Source organism: Hippocampus bargibanti, linkage group LG01 (genome assembly GCF_051943395.1).
Source record: "Hippocampus bargibanti isolate YZ-2025 linkage group LG01, ASM5194339v1, whole genome shotgun sequence".
Taxonomy (NCBI): Eukaryota; Metazoa; Chordata; class Actinopteri; order Syngnathiformes; family Syngnathidae; genus Hippocampus; species Hippocampus bargibanti.
Genome location: NC_142734.1, coordinates 9,734,382 through 9,759,070, shown reverse-complemented (window position 1 = coordinate 9,759,070; position 24,689 = coordinate 9,734,382). Strand labels below are relative to the sequence as shown.

At 41.4% G+C, this 24,689-nt stretch overlaps 1 protein-coding gene across 4 annotated transcripts in view; it reads left to right on the top strand.

Annotated features, from left to right (window-relative positions):
- Positions 1–19,162, top strand: part of LOC148903013 (uncharacterized) — a 37,565-nt gene extending 18,403 nt beyond the window's left edge. For all 4 annotated transcript variants that reach the window (XM_088994814.1, XM_088994826.1, XM_088994804.1 and 1 more), the window contains exons 7-16: positions 5,097–5,607; positions 5,725–5,884; positions 5,961–6,077; positions 6,175–6,330; positions 6,922–7,075; positions 7,174–7,789; positions 7,888–8,041; positions 8,137–8,226; positions 10,907–11,102; positions 11,740–19,162. In XM_088994814.1, the coding sequence (XP_088850940.1) occupies positions 5,097–5,607; positions 5,725–5,884; positions 5,961–6,077; positions 6,175–6,330; positions 6,922–7,075; positions 7,174–7,789; positions 7,888–8,041; positions 8,137–8,226; positions 10,907–11,102; positions 11,740–17,633 (8,048 nt within the window). In that variant the 3' untranslated portion in view covers positions 17,634–19,162. The remainder of the gene's footprint in view (positions 1–5,096; positions 5,608–5,724; positions 5,885–5,960; positions 6,078–6,174; positions 6,331–6,921; positions 7,076–7,173; positions 7,790–7,887; positions 8,042–8,136; positions 8,227–10,906; positions 11,103–11,739) is intronic.
- The last annotated feature ends 5,527 nt before the right edge of the window (positions 19,163–24,689 follow it).

The window sequence follows — 24,689 nt, the reverse complement described above, 5'->3', positions numbered from 1 at the left end:
TTGATGGCTTGATGGAATGGCGTTGGAGGTCGGAGGTCAGACGGAATTGCTGTTTGGAAAGAGAGTCACATTCCGTAAGGACTGTAATTAAATAAATAAACTACTGTAAAATAAAGTTGTTTTATTTACCTTTGTGATGGTCATTGATGGCTTGATGGAATGGCGTCAGAGGTCAGAGGGAATTGCTGTTTGGAAAGAGAGGCACATTACATGAGGACTGTAATTAAAGAAATAAACTGTACTGTAAAATAAACTTTTATTTACCTTTGTGATGGTCGTTGATGGTTTCTGGAAGGAGAGTCACCTTCCAGAAGGACTGTTGGTAACTCAACCACTGGTGTGGCTTCTCTTCTTTGGAGACTCCATCATTTTTGCTGATTAAAAACCTCTTAATTGACACTTGTTACTTTCTGACTTGTAAGGTCTTACGAAGTTGAGGCATCACATTATCGTTCATCATGTTGATGATTCTCATATCCACAGTCTTTTCTGGATGGAACTGTTCGATAAAAGCCTGCACATCATTCCACCTTGCCAACATTGCCTTGATGAGCTCACTTGATGCTGCAGCCATCTCCTCCTCCTCGCCTTCAGATGTTCTCAAACCATCCGTTGCTGGCTTTAAAATCCTCAATAAGCGCCGAACTTCCAGGTTGCCGCATGGCGATATCGGCGGGAATTAGCCATGCTTTCTCTCATATAATTGCTTTACTCACGCTGTCGCCGGATAGCTGCTTTTCGTTAATCCAATTTAACAGAAGTTTTTCAACTTCTTCGATTGCCCGACACCGTTGCTTTGACAGCACAGAAACACCTTTTGCAACAGATGCACCTTTGATGGCTTCTCTGTTGCGGAGTATGGTAGCAATGGTTGACTTAGCATAGCCGTACTGGACCACCAAATCACACAAACGCACACCTCCTTCGTGTTTATCAATTATCTCCTTCTCCTCAACTGTGATTTTGTTTTGTGTCTTCTTCGGCTGAACACAAGCCTGTGGTGCGGTCTTTTTCGGTCCGATAATAGCAAAATTATTTACAAATAGCTCCTCGGAGGCAATCGACGTGTGAATTCAGAGAGAGGGGGTGTGGAAAGTTGGGCCGCCTGGAGCGCTGTTCGGTCGTGTGCTTCCGCTGAAGATCCGAAGATCACTCCGCCAGCCGTGGTGGGTGTGCATCGCGAAAAGTAGTGCATATTCCAAGGTTTAATTTTCATAAATTTGACGTTCGTAAACCGAAAAGTTCGTAAGGTAAGGTGTTCGTAAGCCGAGGTCTTGCTGTACTTGTGTGTCTCTGACAGTAATCTCCCCCATGTGTGTAAACAGTTCCACTGGTCTTAATTTTAGAGGGTGCTTTCTCCAGAAGGCATTTTTAGTTACTACTTTAGTTACTTACAGACTTTAGGTCAAGGCTTATAGTATGGGAAATCATGCAATAATTTGCTATTTGGCTTTTGTTTTTAGATGGAGTGCTTTTTGAGATCATTATATGTTTGCAAAACACATGCTCAACCTTTGCAGCAACACTTTCTGACATTTGAGAGCACATTTGTCTCAAGAATACCATGGTAGACTTCAGGTGTCATTATCTCCTGCACAGATTCAAGACACACTCTTTTAGATGTAGCAATGAATCCACTGAACACAACAGAACCTACTCCATGTTTCCCGAAAATGACAGTGCATTTATTTATTTATTTATTTATTTATTTAGTGTGCTACGTTTTATAAACATCCATCACACTGATGTGCAGTTTTGAATGCATGGGACATTATCTCAGAACCTTTGTGGCTCGTGCATTTTGGAAATGTTCAGCCTCACTATTTTCTTTTAAAAAATTCCACCTTGATCCTCTGTAATACAGTAGAGTCCACTTTGGTTCAAAGAATGGTAGAAAGTTCAATTTGACACGGTATACCTTTACCTTGAGGTTCACCTTGAACTTTGTTTTGTGCGCGTGAGCAGCTGTAGCCATTCGTGCCAGCGTTCACTCTAGGCCGACTGGCTAATTAGAAGTTTGAGGACACCTGTGATGCTATTTACAGGACACATTTTGTTGAACCTGGTGATATGATTTTTTGTGTTCTGAGTTTTTTTACATTTATTTTTTAATAATTCTGTTGTGACACAATGAAAATGTGGCATTTGTTTTTCAACGGAATTTCAATGATTTTTATTTTTTAAATCGTATGTAGTACGTAAGTAAAATGTATGTAATGTTCATTACGTGCATGCATATGTATCAACTGCGCACACATGCACGCGCACGGACAAACCCATTTTTGTTTTAAAGATTTGCATGGCGTTGGCACATTACATTTGTTTTAACCTCCCTCCACTTCAATGAAATGTTGGGAGTATATTACACATTTATAACAAGTGTTTTCAGCAACAATGACGTGATCGCCCTCTCGTGGCCAATCTATGGCATGTCGTGATATGCACAGTATACAGTACTGCATATTCATTGTGAGATTACAGGTAACCCTTAGACGCCAACCAAAGCAGTTTTTTTTGTAATACATTATAATTATTCATGCTTTTTAAACACATTTATTATTGTTATTATTTTACAAAAAAAGTAACATGCATCTAGAAAACGTTCTTCTTTTCCTTTCGGCTTTTCACCTCAGGGGTCGCCACAGCGAATCAATATTCAGAGGTTTGATTCGCATATTTGTTTTGGCCAATTTTTTTACGTTGGGTGCCCTTCCTGTTACAACCCTCTGTATTTATCCGGGCTTCGGACTGGCACAACAAGACACTGGCTTATGCCCCCTTGTGGCTACATTACATCTAGAAAACTGTAAAATGCAGTGTAATTAACGATGTTGAATATTGTTCTATTGAAAGCGACAGACACACTTTTACACATGCACACGTAGTAAATGACTTCAAGGGGGTCAGGGCTGCGTTCTCCAGCAACCTGATAAGTTAGCCATCCCACCTGCCCGTGTCTGGATCATAACCCACAACGTTTTACATTTCTTCACGTGTGAATTTGACCTTTTTATGCGGTGGTCAAATCGTCTCTAAAGGGTGACCCCTTCGACTGATGTTGACTACCCAATGTCATTTACAGCAAATGTCACCAATGTTTCCTGTATTTCCGAACCAGTAACACAAAGGCACACGCAAATGTTTATGAAATACACAGCTATGAACATTGTGCGCGCGCGCGTGTGTGTGTGTGTGTGTGTGTGTGTGTGTGTGTGTGTGTGTGTGTGTGTGTGTGTGTGTGTGTGTGTGTGTGTGTGTGTGTGTGTGCGCGTGTGCGCGTGCGCAAGTTTCCATGATGTGGATGTGCTGGCAGACAAAAGTGGCACCCAAAATCTGTCACAATAAATCATGCAAGCTTGGAAGAAATGAATGCCCTTTTGCAGTGAAAACACATTTTTCTTGCCACAAATATTCATATTTAAAATGGGAAATTGTTTCCATTAGTTTTAAATAATTCTGCACAGAGTTCTTAATTATATATGCCCTCAGGCAATGTCGGTTTGGTTTGTGTGGTGAGCTGAGTGGGGACATTGGGTGTGTGTATGTTTCTGGGTTGGACGAATGTCAGATGTGCTCCACAGAAAGGCCTGACCACCATCTTTGGTACTTTAGAACAGTTACTTTTTTCCGATGGGCTATATGAGCAACCAAGTTGTGTCTGAGGGCTTGAATAGTGGAGTTTGACTCTGTGCAATAACAAGGATCGGTAAATTAAACAGTTGATTTTTATACCTAGAACCAAAATATCTTAAAATTATCATTTAAATGTAATAAGAATCTAGAAATCGCATATGTCAAACGTGAGTCATGACAATTATAATTTGTTAAATATTTCTTTTTATATTGAACACACAATAAAATATACATAATTGTCATGTCAACAACTCAATACAAAAATCATTTCATGTCATTTTACTCAGTCAAAGATGAATTGCTGAGCAGTGTTATTAATATCACATTTTATCCTTGCGCCACACACAACAGCTTTGAAGTGTGTGATTATAGTCCCCTTCAAAAGTACAGTATCTCAAAGGCAGGGTCAAATAATTTTTTGTTGTGTATTGAAGTGCTTAATATCAAATAATGAATAACCAAAGTTCAGAATTGAACTTTTATTTCATGTCATTTCCATCCAGATGGGTTAAACAACTCCGTCATTACAGTTCTGCCAGATATTGAGTGGGATCTAACCAGCCATGATTCACACACACACACACACACACACACACACACACACACACACACACACACACACACACACACACACACACACACACACACACACACACACACACACACACACACACACACACACACACACACAAAACAAAAAAATGGATTTCTGATTTTTGTGTTTTTTACATATTCATCATAATCTAAGGTTTCAGTTCATCGATCCGATTACAATATACCACAGAGATAACACAAGGAAATACAAAATGCAGTTTGTAAATGGAAATTAAGTTCATTAAGGCAAACACACACAGACGCACACACGCACAGACACACAATTGGATTAGATTAGCCTTTATTAGTCGGAGAAATTTACAATACAAGAGTCACAAACGACGAGGGCATGCTGGAGCCTATCCTAGACGTTTTTGGGTAGTAGTTGAGGTGCCACCCAATAGCAGACCACACAGAGATGAAAAACCATTCACATTCACAATCACACCTATGGACAACTACCATTCATGTTTTTGGAATGTGGGAGGAAACCCACAGAAACCCCCATAAATAATTAAAAAAAACAAATCAGTGTGTGCGTGCGTGTGTGTCTGTGTGTGGATTTCTGAGTATGTGGGTGTATCTTCTATTTGTGGGTGTATCTTCTATTTGAAAAACACTAAAATTCGCTGTGAAGGGCTTCCGATAAATCTGGCTTTTTGTTTCTTAGCTTTTTAAGGGGTGGGGAGGCAAAAAGTTGTGCAAGTGTTGGTTTCTACAGTAGCTCTTTCATAACGTTCCGACTAGTTCAACTGTGTGAGGCTGGCTATGATTTTTTTGTGCTTTTTTTTTTATTTTTATGACTTTTTGTCACTGCAAACATCAGACAGTCATGTTGACTCAATATCTTCTGTTTTTCTGCCCGACAGCTTCAAAGGAATGTAAACTAAAAATGACTGAAACTCCCCAAAAACCAAATTCAGTGGAGCCCTCCATTAATATGCGTCCTTCACCTCACCCTGTTTCGGAACCAACTGTAGCACAGAAGAGTAACCTTAATGTCAACACAACGGAGTCCACAGAAAGTGACACATCGGTTGAAACAACGGAAGAATCAGATTCCTCTCCAGTGAGAACGAAATCTGGTTCATGTCCAGCCTCACATTCTCCAACCACCTTAGAGTCTGAACACAAAGTAAGTGGGACTGTTTTGAAATCTTTGGCCACATACATAATACCAAAGAAGCAATCTGGACTTGAGCCCTCATCAAGTCATGTGGGAGCCTCAGTCCATAAGCCTTTGGCTCCATCCCTGCTGAACGAGACCCGAAATCTTCCTGTGCCCCCTGCGCCAAGCGCACCCTCCTCTAGACCTTCACAGCCAAATCACCAGGTCAGACAGAGCATTCAGCGATCCCTCACGAGCATCTTGACGAAAAGGTATGTATTGCACATAGGTATCTTGTTTAAAAATGCAATATTAAAATCTGCAATAACATCTCAAATAGCAAGTTCATAATACATGTATATTAACTGACTTTCGATTTCTTTGTCCAGGGTTTGTGAGTGTGAGGAATTGACCATGTCTGACAGCGATGCTGCAAAACTCGTAGCAAGCATTGAGACAGAGATGTTTGACATATTTCGCAATACAGACAGCAAATACATGAATAAGTACAGAACAATTATGTTCAACTTGAAAGATCCAAAAAACAAGGTTTGCTCCATTATTAAGTGGTATTTAAATTAATAGGTGCTATGTGTGCAGTAATACAAGTATTTTTTTTGTCTAGGGCTTGTTGTACCGAGTTGTACAAGGAGACATCGGGCCTTTCAGACTGGTCAGGATGAGCCAGAAGGACATGCAGGCAACCAAGGTGCCAGACCACAGTGTCAAGAACACATCAAAGGTGAATCGCATGTCTGCTACAAAGAAATTAAAGATTTAAATGAATAAGTTCCCATTAGTTTCCTTTTTCAATCTACAAAGCCCTGTTTGTTTTTTAGTTTAAAGACGGAGCTGCGAAAATGCCCACTTCAATGCAGCAACCTGAAGCCGTGAAGGTTGATCTTTCCTGTTTGAATGTCACTAAACCCGAAGCTGTGAAAGTTGATCTTCCTCCATTAAACATCACAAAATCTGATAGAAGACCAATGGGCAATGTGAGCATTCATCTCCATTCGACATCATCACAATGATTCTGTTCTTAACTCATTCACTGCCAGACAATGTGCAAAAATGTGTCCACTCCAGTGCCAAGTTACAGGACCCACAGAATATTGAGTTTTAGGACTACATAAACATTCAATAGCGTTAGAAACCTTAGTCTCTCTTCTTTCATCAGAAAACAATGTTAATTTCTAAGTTATATAGGTCTGGAGATATTTGAGCTCAAAATAGGGGCGACTACAAAATACAATGCAATATATATATAGATTTATATAGCGCTTCAACAACAGCTGAAGCTGTAACAAAGCGCTAATATGGACAAAAGGCAAATGCTGCCCCCTCGTGGAATGGAAAAAACATTGCCAGAGGTCTGACCAGTGCTTTATCGGCACCCCAGCAAGAAAAAACAAATTTGTGAATGGCGCTCAACGGCAAACATTTTCAATTCCCAAAATAAATTTGAGAATGGCAGCAAATGAGTTCATACATGTATATGTAATTGTCTACAAGCTGTTGTTATAATGATGTATGAGTCATGTGACTGACTCACAGTGTTGAAGTTTGTTTCTTTTTTACCCTACAAGCAAAAGAAAAGTCTGCCTACACCCATTCTTAAAAGCAAAATAAATGAGCCAAGCAAGAGGGGTGCATTGCCAGATGCTCTTACCTGTATGCTGAAAGACACTACCTCAGAACACAAGGCCCACCTGTTTGACCTAAAATGCAAGATATGCACAGGTGAGTTAAGCAAACATAGGATATACAGTATACATCAGAAGAACTTCCTCCAATTGTTTCTTATCTATTTTAAATATCTCCACCCACTTCCTCCATAGGACAAATTGGGGGAAATGAACCTCCAAACAAAAAAAATAAGGTATCCGAATCAAGCGACAAACATTTTTCAAGGTGGAGAAAGTCTGCAGGAGATGACTCACCTCTACGAGCACCACCCGACTCGCCCGAATCACCCGACTTAGATTTTTCTTCACCTTCCATATTCGACCCATCTTCCCGTCTTGTAATTGACACCAGCGACTTTGCTGTCGTTGAATCTCCTGCATCTCCCGTTAAGGATTCACCAGCCTCTCCTACTTTAGAGTCACCTACTTCCCCTGTCATGGAGTCCCCCGCCTCCCCAGTTTCTGACACTTCGCCAACCACAACATTGAACAGAAAATATACACCTGTCGTAATTCCAGCCGTCTCCACAGTAACTATTACGAGGCGTGACCCCCGTACTGCAGCCAATAGGAGCTCCGCTTCATCATGTAGTACTACCTCTGGTCCCACACACACATTGAAGAACCCTTATGCTCCTCGTACAGAGGATAGCTCTACTTCATCATCTGTAACGAAATTGCCAGTGCCACCCAAAAAAATATTACCAAAGTCTATCCTAATGAAGCCGTCCTCTTCAGTTGATCCCCGACTCTATGGCGCATCCTCAAGGTATTTATAGAAATGGACATTTGGTTATGATGCAATGTAAAATTGTGTGAGTTGGACAAGATGTGCATATAAAAGTGTTTTGGTGGATTCTTTTCCAGAAATGTGATCTCAGAATCTCCAGCCACTGGTGAAACTTCACAGTTCTTGGCTAAGCAAGAGGTTCTGTGGAAAGGATTCCTCAACATGATGACTGTATCAAAGTTTGCTACAAAGGTGTATTTGGTTTCAGGATCTGCAGAAACTCTGAAATTGGTAACTTCTTTTTGAAAATGTTTTGTTTTGTATCAGATCCATCTTTGTGTTTGGAGCTTCACTAAAAATAATGAGCATCTTGTTCTTCCCTTCAGGAACTACCCGATACCATTGAAATTGGCGGACGAATCATGCCTCAAACAGTGTGGGACTATGTCGCCAAGCTCAAGACCAACATTACAAAGGCAAGCATCACTCAACTCTCGAATAAAGGCAAATCCAATCCAATCCAATCCAATCCAATAGCACTGAAACCGTGAGGAGAATTCTTTATTTTTTGCTGCAGAGTAAAAATAAAAACACTGATTGGGTTTGATATGTCAACTGTTTTTTCCATATATTTGTATCTGCAGCTGACACACATCTATTATTATTATTATTATTATTATTATTATTATTATTATTATTATTATTATTATTATTATTATTATTGCTTCACAATTCACACCATTTTAACTTGAACAAAGGTTTTCTTCAGTGTGTGTGACTGATCTGTGTTTTGTAGGACATGTGTGTCACACCATATTGATTAATTATAGCAATAAACAACAATAAATGCATGTGTGGTCAGTTTTCAGTATAATACCATTGAAGCAACACGAAAAAATCACTTGACTGTGTGGTAAAAAAACTTATTGTGAAACGTCGAGCGTCGATACAACACAAGTGTCTTGTGTAACAAATGAGAAATTGGTCTCACTGCATGCTCCAATGCTTATTGTAGTGAAGCGTACACAGTGAAACCTACATGGGTGAAAATATCCCCTTTTGTGAATTATTCATGCATTAAAACGATTTCTACTTTTTTGCCACCCCTACAACAAGAAAAATTCCCCTGTTGCATAAATAATGAAATATTTTTTTTCTGCCCTTGCCACACAACAATTTACTCCAACAAAAACAAACATTACCTGAAAGTCTGTGTAAGCTCTCAGTCGTACAGGAGTGGTCCATTGATGAGAAGGTTTCTTCAGCCATCATCTGTACAACTTACAACCGACTTCTTAGGCAACATAGGCTTAGTTATGCTGATGAGGTGATACCAGGGCAAATGGGGCAATCAGGCCAGTCGTAGACCCCATATTCAGGCAGGACAATAGAAGTGACCTCAAAACTTCCTCCCAACATTCATAACATCATAACATCGATTCTCTTCCCACCTTCAAGTCCCATCTCAAAACCCACCTATTTAAATTGCATTTTCTCTGTAGTTCTCTCTCGTTTCTATTTATAATTGTATTTTATTTCTTGCATTCTCTTTGTGATTGTATTTTATTTATTATAGCACCTATGCTTGTCTGTGACTGTAAAGTGTCCTTGAGAGCTTTGAAAGGCGCTTAAAATGTAATGTATTATTTTTATTATTATTATAATTAATCAGTCAGGACAATAGAAGTAATCAGTGTAGCCGCAGGGAGTAGTCCTCTGCTCCCCCCAACCTGAGAGCAGGGACCAATCATAGCAGAGTCTGGCACCACCACGTCTGGACAGTATATATATAGGGCCAAAACTACCAGCAACAAAAATTTCGTTCGCTGACAAAGCCTCTTGTATAAGAAGTGAAACGTCCGACACCTTCAAAGAAGTTCAGATGATGGCTGAAGAAACCTCATCGATTACCTGAAAGTCTAATCCAAACTCAGCCTACAGCGACTCCTACTCCATAGCTTGGAAACGACCATAGCCATAAAAACAAATTGATATCAGAAACTTCTCCACAAACTTCAACTCATCCAAAAATCTTCAGCCCGGATCATCACCAGAACATCATCCTTCATCACATCACCCCCGTCCTCCAAGAGCTCCACTGGCTCCCGGTCAAATATAGAATCAACTTTAAAATTCTTCTTTATACATTTAAAGCTATCCATAACCTTACCCCCACATACCTATCTGACCTTCTTCAAATTTCTATTCCCTCTCGTTCCCTCAGAACCTCTTCCTCCCTCCACCTCTGTGTGCCCCCCCCCCCCCCCCCCCCCGCCCGTCTCAGCACGATGGGTGAGAGCCTTCAGCTGCTCTTCCCCCAAACTCTGGAACTCACTTCCTCCCAACATTCGTAACATCGATTCTCTTCCCACCTCCAAGTCCATCACAAAACCCACCTATTTAAAATTGCATTTTCTCTGTAGCTCTCTCTCTTGTTTCGATTTATAATTGTATTTCATTTATTGCATTCTATTTGTGGTTGTATTTTATTTATTATAGCACCTTTGCTTGTTTGTAACTGTAAAGTGTCCTTGAGAGCTTTGAAAGATGCTTAAAATGTAATGTATTATTATTATTATTATTATTATTATTATTATTATTATTATTATTATTATTATTAGTAGTAGTATTATTATTAGTATTATTAATATTATTATTATTTATTAAATGTACTTATATTGGATGCTTCCTAATAATAATAATACATTTCATTTCTAAGCGTCTTTCAAAATCTCAAAGTCACTTTACAGTCACAGGATAAGTTTTTCCGTGGATGAGCAGCGGCAGCCACACGCGCCATCGTTCACTTAACCCTGAAGTAACTCAAATGGATAGAAAGCTATTAATAGTTGCGGCTCTCCACGTTATATCATGGGATATTGGCAAAAGGTCACACAAATGAATTGAAACACTGGGGAATTGGTTTCATGAACAGGGTTATGTCTGCATCACACTGAGTGGCAAAGACCCAATTTTCCCAAAACATTCCAAAACAGCTTTAACATTTGCATCCAGTTTTTGGTTTTGCCAAGAAATTATCAACACAATTAACATTTCTTGCTGTGAAGAAAAAGAGAAGGAGGAGATTTACCTGTATTGGATTCATTTGTGCTGTTCATAACCATTTACATTCTATTCTTGATGTTGTTTTTTTAGGAGTTAAGCGTAATACGCTTTCATCCTGCTACCGAAGAAGAAGAGGTGGCATACATCTCACTCTTTTCATACTTCAGCAGCAGAGGACGTTTTGGCGTTGTTTCCAACAACAGCCGTACCATCAAGGATATCTACCTTCTACCACTTAGTGCAAAGGAATCCATTCCATCCATCCTGCAACCTCTGGAAGGACCAGGTGTGACCATGCTCGAGTCATCACATGAATCGAGATAAAGACATTCATTCGTTACATTTGTAGTGTTTTTTAACAATGAAGACCCAATAGCTTACAACACAATAGCTTATTATTTAGCACTAAGAGCAGAAAAAACTTTGTTATTGTTTGTGTTTGTACGTTGTTTGTTATTAATTTGTTCACTTTGCTTTTTTGTTGTTGTTCTTTAATATGAAATAACTGTACCTAATCATCCAAGTGCTGAGTTATTATTTATAAATTATATATATATTTTTTTGCTGTCTTGTAGCTAGATGAGTCCTTAACACATCTTACACCTTGCAATTTTGAGGCCCACGGTCAACATTCTGCTTTGGCCTTCCTGTGTAGTTACAGTTAGTATAATAATAATAATAATAATAATATACATTTTATTTCAAGCGCCTTTCAAAGCTCTCAAGGACACTTCACAGTCACAGGCTAGCATAGATACAATAAGAAATAAAATACAATTTTGAATAGAAACAAAAGATAAAGCTACACAGAAAATGCAATTTTAAATAGGTTGGTTTTGGATGTAATGCTTGAGTTTAAAAAAAGTTAAAGAAAATTGATTTGAACAAAAATGGAGGACCAATCTCTTTTTGTTTCTTCACAGGTCTTGAAAAGAGCAGGCCCAATCTTCTTCTTGGTTTGGCAATTGTCCAAAAAACAAAACGTTGCGGAAGCATTCCTCAAGAAATAGAAGAAAAGAAGTCAAAGGTACCCTCTAAAGACCCTATGTGGATCCCAAAACCTCCAGTCCTTTATGGTTCTGACAAATTGGAGGTTTTCCAACCCTATGACCCTGAAACCGCAGCAAGCACATCCCCTCCGGATTCACCTCCTTGTCTGGATCCACCATCAGATTCCTCTTCTAAAGCACAAACTGTACCATCAAATCTGACCTCTTTTCAATCAAGGCCCACTGTTTCTGCGTCAACTCTGACTAAATCCACCCAGTCGCCATCCAGTAGAGTCTCTAACAGAAATATGCAAGACCCCAGTGTACCACCAATCCCAACTATCTTGAGTACATTGTTTCGAAATAAGCAAACTACAGTCATGGTCTCAAATGCGGAACGTTGTACTAGTAACGTGATAGCAGTAAATCCCAAAGTATCTGTGTTTTCTCATGTGTCCGGCTCAATGATGGATCCAATTGTTCAACAATATGGACAGAAATCTAAAGCCAAAGACATAGAAGAGGAATACATGTTTGATCGTCCCTATGACCCAGAGGAGGAATATGATCCAGCAATAGCATATGGAACCGTTTCTTCACAGAACAAAGGAAACAGTCGTTCAGAAGAACCTCCATTATCAAGTGCTGCGGATGATGATGTGGCCTACGATCCAGAGGATGATACTATTTTTCAAGATGTGCATTGTGATACAAAGAAGCAGATTCAAACGAAAATATCAAACTGTCCAGCGTCATCGTTTCCAATTTCCACACCGGTTGAAACACCATCTTTGGACAAAACTCCACATCAAACCTCCACTTCAGTTCCGCAGAATCTTCCCTCAGGTACCGTGGTGGTCTCTGCTGCTACACTGACTGAGCAGCAGAAAATGCTTGAGGAACTTAATAAGCAGATTGAAGAGCAAAAACGACAGTTAAAGGAACAGGAGGAGGCACTTCGTCAACAAAGAGAGGCTGTAGGTATATTCATGGCAAAATTTTCTGTTAACGATTCCTCGAAGTCTATGCCTCTCAGTCAAGTCCCAAGCCTTTCGACTGGTATAATTCAGTCAGAGCCAAGACCGTCAGAATCAAAAGATTCAAAGCCAGAAGAGGCCAACAGTCGAACAGAGGCTGTTGATGGTTCCGGCAGTGAGTCACAAAAAGGAACAAATACCATTCCTTGTTTAAATACAACTTCAATTACAGGACAAATTGAGGTATCAAGCATTCGAAATGACAATGAAAAATCCTCATCTGCTGGTGAGATTGAGGATTCTGATGTCCCTTATGATCCAGAGGACGACCTTTTCAATGAAATCCAAGCGGATGTATTTCAAGGAGACAACACAACGAATCACAATTCTTCTTTACCTAGAAAGTATAAATCCCACAGCAGAAGGCATAAGTCATCACCGAAGAAGCGAAGTCATCGAGAAAGAGGCCGCTGCAGTAGTCCTTCAAGGAAATCCCACCACCGTTCTGCTTCACATTCCAGGAAACATAGAGAAAGGGATAGACACAGAAAGCATAGAACCAGAGACCACTCTGAACGGCAGACCCGTCACCGTAAATCACACAGTACACGGCGGCATTCCCGTGATCGTAGGAGGTCACCATCCTCTCTTACAGAAAACGACTTGGTGGCACAAGACCTTTCTGAATGTCAGATGAACACAGATGTTGGGCAATTTGAACACAGTGACACATTACATACCTCACCTTTTGTGAAAAATACAAATGAAAAATCCAATTTAAAACCTGAAAGTTCTGACAAAGACTTTACACAAGAAAATGTGTCCATCTTAAAACTCGAAACGCCACAACAACCAGAGTTCGATGAACCTTTAAACACCAAAGACCGTGAGATGGTTAACTCAGTTGCTTGTCCATCGCAGATGAATAAAGAGCTGGGAACAAGTGCAGCTAAATATGATAGTTCAATTCCTCTAAGAGAGCTTGACCCTCCCATTCGGGATTCCCCTGAGAGCCCTGATCCCGATCCACTGTTTGTTCAACCAAGTGATGTAGAAAGTAAACCCTCTGCCTCATCCCATAAAATCAAAGACTGTCAAACACAATTTAGTAACATCACATCAGCTGTGGAGGTTAAAAACGTTTTCCAGCATTCTGTGAGCCAAGCAACTTTGTTGAACATACCACCGGACTTTGAAGGTAAAGCAAATGTTACCAATGTTATTTTTGGGGGACTTAATACACAGCGTTCAGATTCAAGAGAGGGAAATACGACAAAGATAGCGAGTGATGGGAAAAATCAAAAGCATTCAGACTTACTCAGTCAAACAGGCGGACGTTTAAATCCAGCCGTGGAAATAAATACAAGTTTAGTACCTGAAATGAGCCAGGTTCAAAAATGTTCAAGACCGGGTAGGGATGTAAACCAAGGTACCAATGTTTCTCGTCTGGAGGTAAATAAGAATATCTCACAATCAAAACAACTAGCAAGCAAGACAACTGTAATGGTGATTGGGAATTCACAAAACCAAGGCAAAGCTTCAGAATTCACAAAAGGTTGTGATCCCGGTATCAAAAGTAATATTTTCCCTCATGTTCAGGAAAATATAAGAGATGTTGAGTTAAATATAAGACAATGTGATTTAGAAAGTAGTTTAAAGTCAAACGTCTCCACATATTCTGATGATAGATACCTGCGTACAGGTACAGCATCGTCAGATGAAAAGCATAAACTTGAAACATGCTTAAAAGGAGAACCAGCATCCACGTGCAGACCAGGACCAACTGTAAATTATGGACGTTTTCAGTCCAGCATTTCCTATATGGGAAAAGACAATATTGGAACTGCACACCATTTTAAGAAGACACATTACGACATTAAGTTTGAAAGTAACGTGCATAACCTTGACATGGCAATGTCAGAAAACCTAGATGATAGAATGCATTCAGTCATAGAAATTTCAACTATGGCTAGAATGAGTGGTAAAGGTTTTAATCGTAGACTTGACGCACATGTTCCAAACAGAGGCATTGGAGGAACATTTACGGATAGCAACTATGCAAACATTCGACAACAAAATGAGCATGACCATTGTCCTGAGAGGTCAAACGATAATAATGGTCAGCAAGACCAATGTGTTATTTCTAATATTACGAAAGCAGATTTGATAACTACAGAAAATAGCACAGAGGTTCACAGCAGTCAAAATATGGAACTGTTTGAGTGTAAGACACATGTTGATTGTAATTGTCCCGGATCAGTTCGTGATTCAGTGGAAATTGGGCCACATCGACAAGATGAAGGGAAAATGCATCAGCCTTTTTGGAGAGGTACAACTATGGAAAGTTATAGGCCCGAAAGAAGAGTTATTTGTGGCGTTGACCCTTGTGAACCACAGGTGAAAATTGGAGAGCCAAATGTAGGGCCGACAAAGCATGATAGGAGAGGGCCAGGTATTTCTGATGTCACTGGACCAAGGGAGGAGACCTCGTATCCTGATCTAGAAGTCCCAGTACATGACAGGAGAGGCTCAAGTAGTCCAGATTTCACTGGCTCAGGGGTTGATGTCAGAGGACCCAATATGCATATCTGGAATAGACATGAGACTGATGCAAGAATTCCTTTGCATGGTAGGAGAGGACCAGGCGTTCGTGATTTCAGGACAAAGGAGCCTAATTTTGGAAATCCAGCTCTTGGTGATGGTGCTATTGGTATGAAACCTATAGGTCCTGATTTAAGAGAACCTAGACCTGAAAAGAAACAACTAGCTAATATAGGACATGATGTAAGAGGACCAGACGTCCCAGACCATTTAGGATCCTATTTTGAAAGAGGTCTGGCTAGGGACAGAAACATATTTGAATGTCCTGATTTTAGTGAAATCAAACCTGGCAGAGGAGAAATAGGATTACCAGTTCTTACTGGACCACATCTCAAGAGAAAAAGAGGGAGTGATCAAAGAGTGCATATGTTTAAAAGTAGCTCATTAGAGGGCCATGTGCCGTCTGCAACTTGGGGAGACCAGCCAGCTGATGAGTTACACCTTGATAGGCTCAGACCTCACGGACCAGGTTGGGAACCTCGGTCAGAAAGAGTAAACACAAACATGGAGGTGGCCTTGCCTGAGTGGAGAGGACCAGATGTTAAGGGACCTGAAAGAATTCACCCAAGGACTGATTACAGAAGACATCAATCATTTATGGAACACAAAATTGTAGAAGCAAGAATTCCAAACAGGCCAGATGATCCACGTTTTGGTCCAAACACAGAGTGCCGAGGGCTTGAGATGAGACATCCAGATAGGCATGAACGAAGGCACCGCGGTTTTTTCTTTGACAGTACAGACAAGGATCACCCTTTTGGGGCACCTGGCCCAGATGAAATAATCACACAAATGATGAGCACAGCCTCCAACACGAGAGATTTACATTTCAGACCTGATTTAGAGCCTGGGAGGAAAGGTCCAGCCGATGAAGATTTAAGAAGGTCAATATGTGAAATTCGAAATCTAAACCCTGAAGGCTTAGGGCCTGACAGACGACAACCAGAAGAAAGTGATTTCCGAAATATGAGTTTTGAAAGAGATCCAGGAGATTTCAGTTGGAGAGAAAATAGGCCATCATTCATGGGAACAGAAAATAGACAAACCAACATCTTAGGTGAAGATAGTGGACACAAAATAGAATTTAGAAATGATTGGAACCAGCCAGTTAACATGCTTCCTCGGCTGATTCCAGACAATATTGACGTGCATGTTTTTGAACATAATAGAGGGGAAGCTTTTCGAAGGGGCCTTGACGTAAGGGAGCAGGGCCACATGCCAGATCGGACACCTGCGCTTGCTGGGCCAAGGAGAGTTCCTGAGGATGATTGGAATGGTCCTAATTGGAGAGATCCAAGACCTTTCCATGATAATGCTGATATAAATTTTTCAATGCCTGATAGAGTAGGGCCTGTACATGACCGCAGAGAGACTGGTAGAGGCGATGCTGATCCAAGTTGGGGATCAGAAAACATGGGCTACAGACAACAAGGCCATGACAGGAGACTTCCATCTGGTGGAGTTCTTAGGTCTGATGGTATGGGTTTTCAAGAGGCTGAGAGGCAATTACGAAGAACAAGAGGTCAAAGTGTGGAACAGCCTAGGCCCACACATGGGGTTCATGATAAAAATAATTCATTCCGAAGAGAAGAGAAGATGCGGGTCAACCCTGAGCAAAGAGGACTAAGTGATAGAGTTGTTCGATATGGTAAAAATCCATATGTTGAAAAGCCAGTGAATGATTCTAGAAATGCATACCCAAGAGAAAGAGAAAGAGGGGGTTTCGACGTTAAAGGCCCTCCACCAGGTGGCCAAGAACATGAACGCGTTTTTAGGAGGGAAGCCTGTGACATGAGAAGGTTATTTCAGAACAAAATGGATATGACGGGGGCACCTGACCACAGACCCATGGGACATGAGCCTAGTTTATGGCATCCAGACACTGAAGTTCCCCTGTGTAATCAAAGAGGCGAGGACAAGATGGACCCTAGTTCAGACTCAAGGGTACCTGATCCTGCCACAAAGGATGGTATGAAATTTTCTGACATCAAGGCCTCAAGACAATATAATAGACGAGGTTTTAACATGCGAGGTAGGAATCCAAGACTAAAATATCACGCACATCTTGGTTTTCAGAGGGTTAATCGGAGTACTGTAGAAAATCCACAAAGTGAGCAAGGCCCAAAAATTCCAAAACCTCGGACTGCCTTGCTGCCCACTCCTACCGAAGGCCGCTTATTGTTACCAAATCAGACAATAAGCAATCCCAACATGCTTAGCCAAACAAAAGCAAATGGGCCACAATGTTAACAGGCTGTGGAGGGCAGGTTATTTACTCAAGAAAGAAAAATATTCTGCGAAAAAGCCCTGCTGACAGTGAGGAGTTACGTGTACCAAATGGCGAAAGGTAGCCAGTCTGCAATTCACGTCCCAAAACTCAAGCACAATTATAATATTGGTTAATGAAAATACACATTAGGAAAAAAATTGTAATGCTGTCAATCATAACAATAGTTTATTGGGAAGAGTTCATGCCCCAATGAACATTTAAACATGACAGACGTTAACAAATCAATATGATGACAGCAAAGTGAAATCTTACCAGGTACTTCTGTCAACAGTGGTTGTCTTGCTTGTCTCGGTTGTGAAATTGTACATGATATAATCCCATGTAGGGCTCTCTTTATTTGGGACTAAATGTGTGTAAAGTCAGGTGTTGGAGAAGTTTATGAAGATTAACAGATGTTTGTACATAAACATGTACAGTATATATGTTTAGGTTGTAGTTTAGTCGAATGTGTATTTGTTGCTTTGGTTTTAGCCTTTTACAAGATAAAACAATAAAAAGGCTTCACTTTTCAAATTGCTGTTTGATTTCCTGTTTGTTTTATTTATTTATTTATGTATTTTTGCCCTGGGTTCAAATCTCTACTCAGGCCCTTTTGTGAGGAGTTTGTCTTTCCTGTTCAATGCCATATACAGTGATACCTCGGCTTACGAACGCTTTAGCTCACGAACTTTACGCTTTACGAACATTGAATTCGCGAGAATATAATCTTGGCATACAAACTAGTTTTCGGTTGACGAACCAAAGCACACAGCGCCACGGTGGCTGGCGGACTAGTTTTCCACACCCCCTTTCTTTGAGTGCAGATATAGTTTGTTATCGTATAGAGTACTTTTGCTATTATGGGACCGAAAAAGCCCCCACCACAGGCTAGTGTTAAGCCGAAGAGGACACAAAAGAAAATTACGGTAGAGCAGAAGAAGGAGTTCATTGAAAAACACGAACGAGGTGTGCGTTTGTTTGACATGGCGTCCCAGTACCAGTATGCTAAGTCGACCATTGCTACGTGTGGCTAAGAGTGTTTCTGTGTTGTCTAAGCAACGATCTCAGGCAATAGAAGAGGATGAAAAACTTGAAAAACTGTTGATTTGGATTAACGAAAAGCAGCTAGCAGGGGACCTTGTGAGTCAGGGTATTATCGTCGAGAAAGCATGGCAACTTCACTTGGATATCATCAAGAGGCAACTATATCAACGACCACCACAAAGGTAAATACAACGACTTTATTATACAGTACAGTTTATTTCTTGAATTACAATACAATAGCATTTATTATACATAACATAAGGTATATTTTGTGTAGTTTTAAGGCTTATTTAGTATAAAATTATGTTTTATGGGGACCTGGGATCGGATTATTCTTATTTTAATGGTTTCTTATGGGAAATAAGTGTTTGGTAGATGAACTTTTTGCTTTACACTCTGGGAACCAATTAAGTTCGTAAACTGAGGTATCACTGTATTCTAAAAACACGTATTCATTAAACACAGCATTTGTTCATGAGTGGTTGTTTGTCTCTCCTGCGATTGAGTCAGGTGTCTTTCCTACTCAGATTACATATGCTACAACTCCTGAAGCTTTCGACGCCTTGACCTTCATCCTATAACGGGCACTGGTGGCATATTTTCAGAATGTGTTTTCCCACAATGTGCCCAACAAATATACTGATCTCAATTCATGGTTAGGGTTCATGTTACATCATAAATTCTGACATTTTATCTTTCTATCTAGCTAGCTACCTAGCTATGTATTTGCTATGTATTAGCGATCTATTACCTATCAATAGATAGCTAATTTATATCACCAGTGAGCTAGCCTGCTAATAAGATGGCTAGCTCACCGGATAGCTATCTATTAGCTATCTTGCTGGCTAGCTAGCAGATTCGGAGAATATGCTTTCTTGTTACACCTCCAGTTCTGAATATGATTCAAATAGTTCTGAAGAGGAAAGCATACGTTTGCAATCGATTAAATAATTTGAGCTTGGACACCCTCTTCTGGCGGCTTTTGGGTGGAACACAAGGTTTTCAGACCAAACAATACAGCAAAATACAGGAATACATTGACGTGATGGAAGGACTGCTACAATGTGTCTTTTTTTTTCGGTGTGGGGCGTTCCTTTAGTGACGTCACGTACGGACTCGTCACCAACTCAAAAACAAAACTTCCTGAATATTCAGCGCAAGTCTTAAAACGTAAAATATAGCTATATGCGGTGGAATCTTTTTAAAATACGCTCAGTAGAAGTCATTTGACGCCATTTTACAAATTATGGACACAAATTGTCCGGAGACGTCGTTAAGAGTTTTGAAATGAAATGTATTGTTACTATTATTATCCCAGATTATCCAAGACTATCGAAAATGGCACAGCAATAATGAATTCTGAAACTTTAAACATGTCAATCTGCTAAGTAAATACAAGACTAGAATATATTTTTATATAATTGACAAACTGGCACAATAAAAGACTCCAAACCTATCAAATGACGTTTGAGCATTGTGTTAACTAAAAACCGAATACTGTACAAGGATTTGCAAATCCTTCTCAAAAGAATTACTCCTTTTTTGGTTTTTGTACATGTTTCTGATTTAGAATTTGGTGTTCGACATGAGTACTTTGCAACTCCCTCATTTCTGCCCTCATCTGAAAAGTCAAATGGTGCTCCCCAAGAGGGTTAATGGCCTATTGTGTGCACTTTGCACCAATTGCCACACGAGGACGACACATTCCAGCAAAGATCCAAAATGAGTTAATGAGGTGCTGTCGAATTCAGATGCAAATTGTTTTTATACCACAGGAATACACGTAGAAACCAATGTTTGCAATGTGTACGATTAAATGTTTTAGTCCTGCATTTCTTTCTGTCCTGATTCGGATTAGCCTTGAACATTGTTGATTTAAAACATGTTATTTCTCTCTTTTTTTTTTTTTTTGCAACCTAGGTTCGCCTGTGGTGTTTTCTAGTTTTGGGTTCACGTACCTGGTTAAAGCGGCTGCTTTTTATGGTGGTACACTTGTAGTTGTCAAAAGAGCAGTACATTGGGCTGAATGCATGACGTAAACATCTGTACAACTCAATGCATTATCGAGGATCAAATGGTAATTTTCGGCGGTTGATGTATAAATGTCATATAATTCAACCCTTTTTATTCATTTAGATTTTTTTCTCTTGCGGCGACATGCAGGAAGGTTGTTGAATTCCGCTGGGTCATTATTTTCTGAATGTGTGCAACTGCAGTCAAATGAACGCGGGGCTGCCTGGAGATGATGTTATACTAACTAAAGGCAAAAAGCCTTAGCATGCTTGTCCATAATTTTCATTCTAATCTTTTTGGCCAAATCTCTAGTTCCCTTTCAACACTAAGCAGCGACTTCTTGACTTCTTGAAAATAGATAGACTAACTGCCAACAAAAATTGAATTTACCCTAAGTGCTGATTGGAAGACACACCTCGGTAACAATTGTCTGTTTCCATGGTCTAATCAGCTGTGACAAATGTAAAAAGATCCATCAAGCACTTTATATGTCTCTAAAATCCATGATTACCAGTACATTAAAAAAACAACAACAAAGAATTACTTACCGAAATAAACGGCTTATTTTGCTGCCCACATTGCTCTTCTTACCAACAATCTTCCATTTGCCTTAAATTAATTATTTTAGTAACAGTCTCAGAGTCTTTGTGTTCCAAACATCACAGGCACTTTAAATCAATGAACGACATCACATCTCGAAATTGAATATTCACACTGTGTTTTTGTGCTGTTAATTAAAAAAGAAATACGTGTCAGTGGTTTCACCCGGGAAGAAACTCCATTTGTTGTGTAACCATTTGAACATTTTTGGTGTCATTCTGTACAATTGACAATATTTGACAACTGACAACCCTGAAGCACATTTACGCCTCTCATCTCATCTCATTTTCCGTACCGCTTATTCCTCATTAGGGTCACGGGGGTTGCTGGAGCCTATCTCAGCTGTCTTCGGGCACGAGGCGGGGGACACCCTGAATTGGTTGCCAGCCAATCGCGGGGCACACAAAGACGTACAACAGTCACTCTCACACTCACACTTAGGGACAATTTGGAGTGGTCAATCAGCCTGCCATGCATGTTTTTTTTGAGTGTAGGAGGAAACCGGAGGACCCGGAGAAAACCCACGCGGGTCCGGGGAGAACATGCAAACTCCACACAGGGAGGCCGGACCGGGACGCGAACCGGCGACCTCTGCACTGTGAAGCCGGTGTGCTAACCACTCGACTACCAGGCCGCCCACATTTACGCCTCTCTGAAATAAAACCGGGAAATGTACGCCGACAAAATGGACTATGTGACTCCAGCAAATGTAAACAGAGCAATTGTCAGAGGGGATTGCAGGAGCATGTTGTTTTCCTAGAGCGCTATAAAGTAGGAGGTTAGTTTATTGGCTTGCCAAACGGCGCTTCAGCAGTTCCAAAAAGCCGCCTGTTTTCATATTTATTTCTGTCCCCCAAATGTGGTCTTGGAACAAAGCCCTCTCTCTTGCAATCTCTTAAAGAAAATTTTCTAAAAAAACCTACCGATGTCTGACTCTATCGAGAGGATTTTCTACAGACCTTTCATAAGTCCGTGACAAATACTTTAGCTTTATTTTATTCCAGTCCTATCACCATCAAGTTTTACTTTTGTTTTATGGAGTTGAACAACACGCCTTCCTTGGAGGAAGCAGTGTCTGGTGACTCTGAGATGGGCTCTCCGATCTCTGTGGTTGAAGTCAAAAAAGCTCCTTTGTGGCAAGGCCCCAGGGGTGTCACATCCTCGTCAACGCCAGGTGTGTGCCCCTCCCCTCCTGTCTCTTCCTCCGCTGCTCCTTGGAGCGGGCCGCTCTCTTCCTGGCTCTCCGGACTCACGCACCTGCCCCCCATTTCCTTAATTGTGCCTTCTGGCTATAAAAGCCACCCTTACCGTTCAGTTGTTGTCGGTGTATTCCAGGAAGTTTCCCGTCACCCATCCGCACACAGGTCTGTTTTTGTCGTTGTCCTCTACCTTGCCTTATTTTCTGTTCTTGCCACATGTGTCTCAGTAAAGTCTCTTTTTTGGAATCACTGTCTCCACCGTGTATTTTGGATCCGACCTTAACCACCTACCGTCGTCCCTTGAGTCCTGTCGCCACTCCTCGAGCGGACGTGACAAGGGGTGGATGAGATCCGCCCAGAGTTCCTAAAGGCTCTGGATGTTGTGGGGCTGTCTTGGCTGACACGCCTCTGCAACATTGCGTGGTCATCGGGGAGAGTGCCTCAGGATTGGCAGACCAGGGTGGTGGTCCCCTTTTTCAAAAAAGGTGGACCTGAATGTGTGTTCCGCCTACAGAGGGGTCACATCTCCTCAGCCTCCCTGGTAAGGGCTATTCAGGGGTTGTAGAGGGGCGGGTCCGTCGGGAAGTCGAGTCTCAGATTGAGGAGGAGCAGTGTGGTTTTTGCCCCAGCCGTGGAACAGTGAACCAGCTCTACACCCTTCGCAGGGTCCTCGAGGCTGTATGGGAATTCGCCCAACCATTGGACTTGCTTTGCGGACTTGGAGAAGGCGCTTGACAGTGTCCCTCGGGGAGTTCCGTGGAGCGTGCTTCGGGAGTATTGGGTACAGGAGCACCTGAGTGTTCGGTCCCTATACGACCGATGTCAGAGTCTGGTTCGCATTGCGGGCAGTAAGTCGGAATCATTTCCAGTTATGGTTGAGCTCCGCCAAGGCTGCCCTTTTTCTCCGATTCTGTTCATAACCTTTATGGACAGAATTTCTAGGCGCAGCCAAAGCGTTGAAGGGTTCCGATTTGGTGGCCTCAGTATAGCATCCCTGCTTTTTGCAGATGATGTGGTACTGTTGGGGTCTTCCAGCGGAGATCTCCAACTCTCTCTGGCGCGTTTCGCAGCCGAATGTGAAGCGGTTGGGATGAGAATCAGCACCTTCAAATATGAGACAATGGTTCTCAGTCGGAAAAGGGTGAAGTGCCCTCTTCAGGTCGAGGATGAGATCTTGCCTCAAGTGGACGAGTTTAAGTATCTGGGAGTCTTGTTCACGAATGAGGGTATGAGGGAGCGAGAGATCAACAGGCGGATCGGTGCAGCGTCTGCTGTGATGCGGACTTCGTACCAATGTGTCGTGGTGAAGACGGAGCTAAGCCAAAAAGTGAAACTCTCAATTTACAGGTCGATCTACATCCCAACCCTCATCTATGGTCATGAGCTATAACTATGGGTTGTGACCGAAAGAACGAGATCCCGGATACAAGCAGCCTAAATGAGCTTTCTCCGAAGGGTGTCCGGGCTCTCTCTAAGAGATAAGGTGAGAAGCTCGGTCATCCGGGAGGGGCTCAGAGTCGAGCCGCTTCTTCTCCACATAGAGAGGAGCCAGATGAGGTGGTTCGGGCATCTGATTAGGATTCCCCCTGGACGCCTCCCTGGTGAGGTGTTCAGAGCATGCCCCACTGGCAGGAGACCCCGGGGACGGCCCAGGGCACGCTGGAGAGACTATGTCTCCCAGCTGGCCTGGGAACGCCTCGGGATCCGCCAGGACGAGCTAGAAGAAGTGGCTGGGGGGAGGGAAGTCTGGGCTTCCCTACTGAAGCTGTTGCCCCCGCGACCCGAACCCGGCAGAAGATGGATGGAGTTGAACATTATTACATTTTTTTCACTCAAATTGCCCACCTTGTTCAGTTGCCTGTGAATTTGATCTTTTGCTAAACTGGCTTTGGAAATGTTGCCACTTTTTGATGACTCATCTGAAATGCACTCCTTCCACTCCATATGTAGAGAACAGTGAGGTTTTACTGAAAAGTGGCTTTATTTCTTCGTTCTTACATGTCGCTGTATCATCAATCAAGTGCACATACAACAATCACCCACAAATAATAAATAATGTTTAATTGTTGATGTCATTGTAACAGCACCATCACTACAATGTGGATGTTGTCGTTGCAGAATCCCCCCCCCAAAAAAAGGGAAAAGAACTGCACCTAATTACAGAATTTATTTTACAATGTC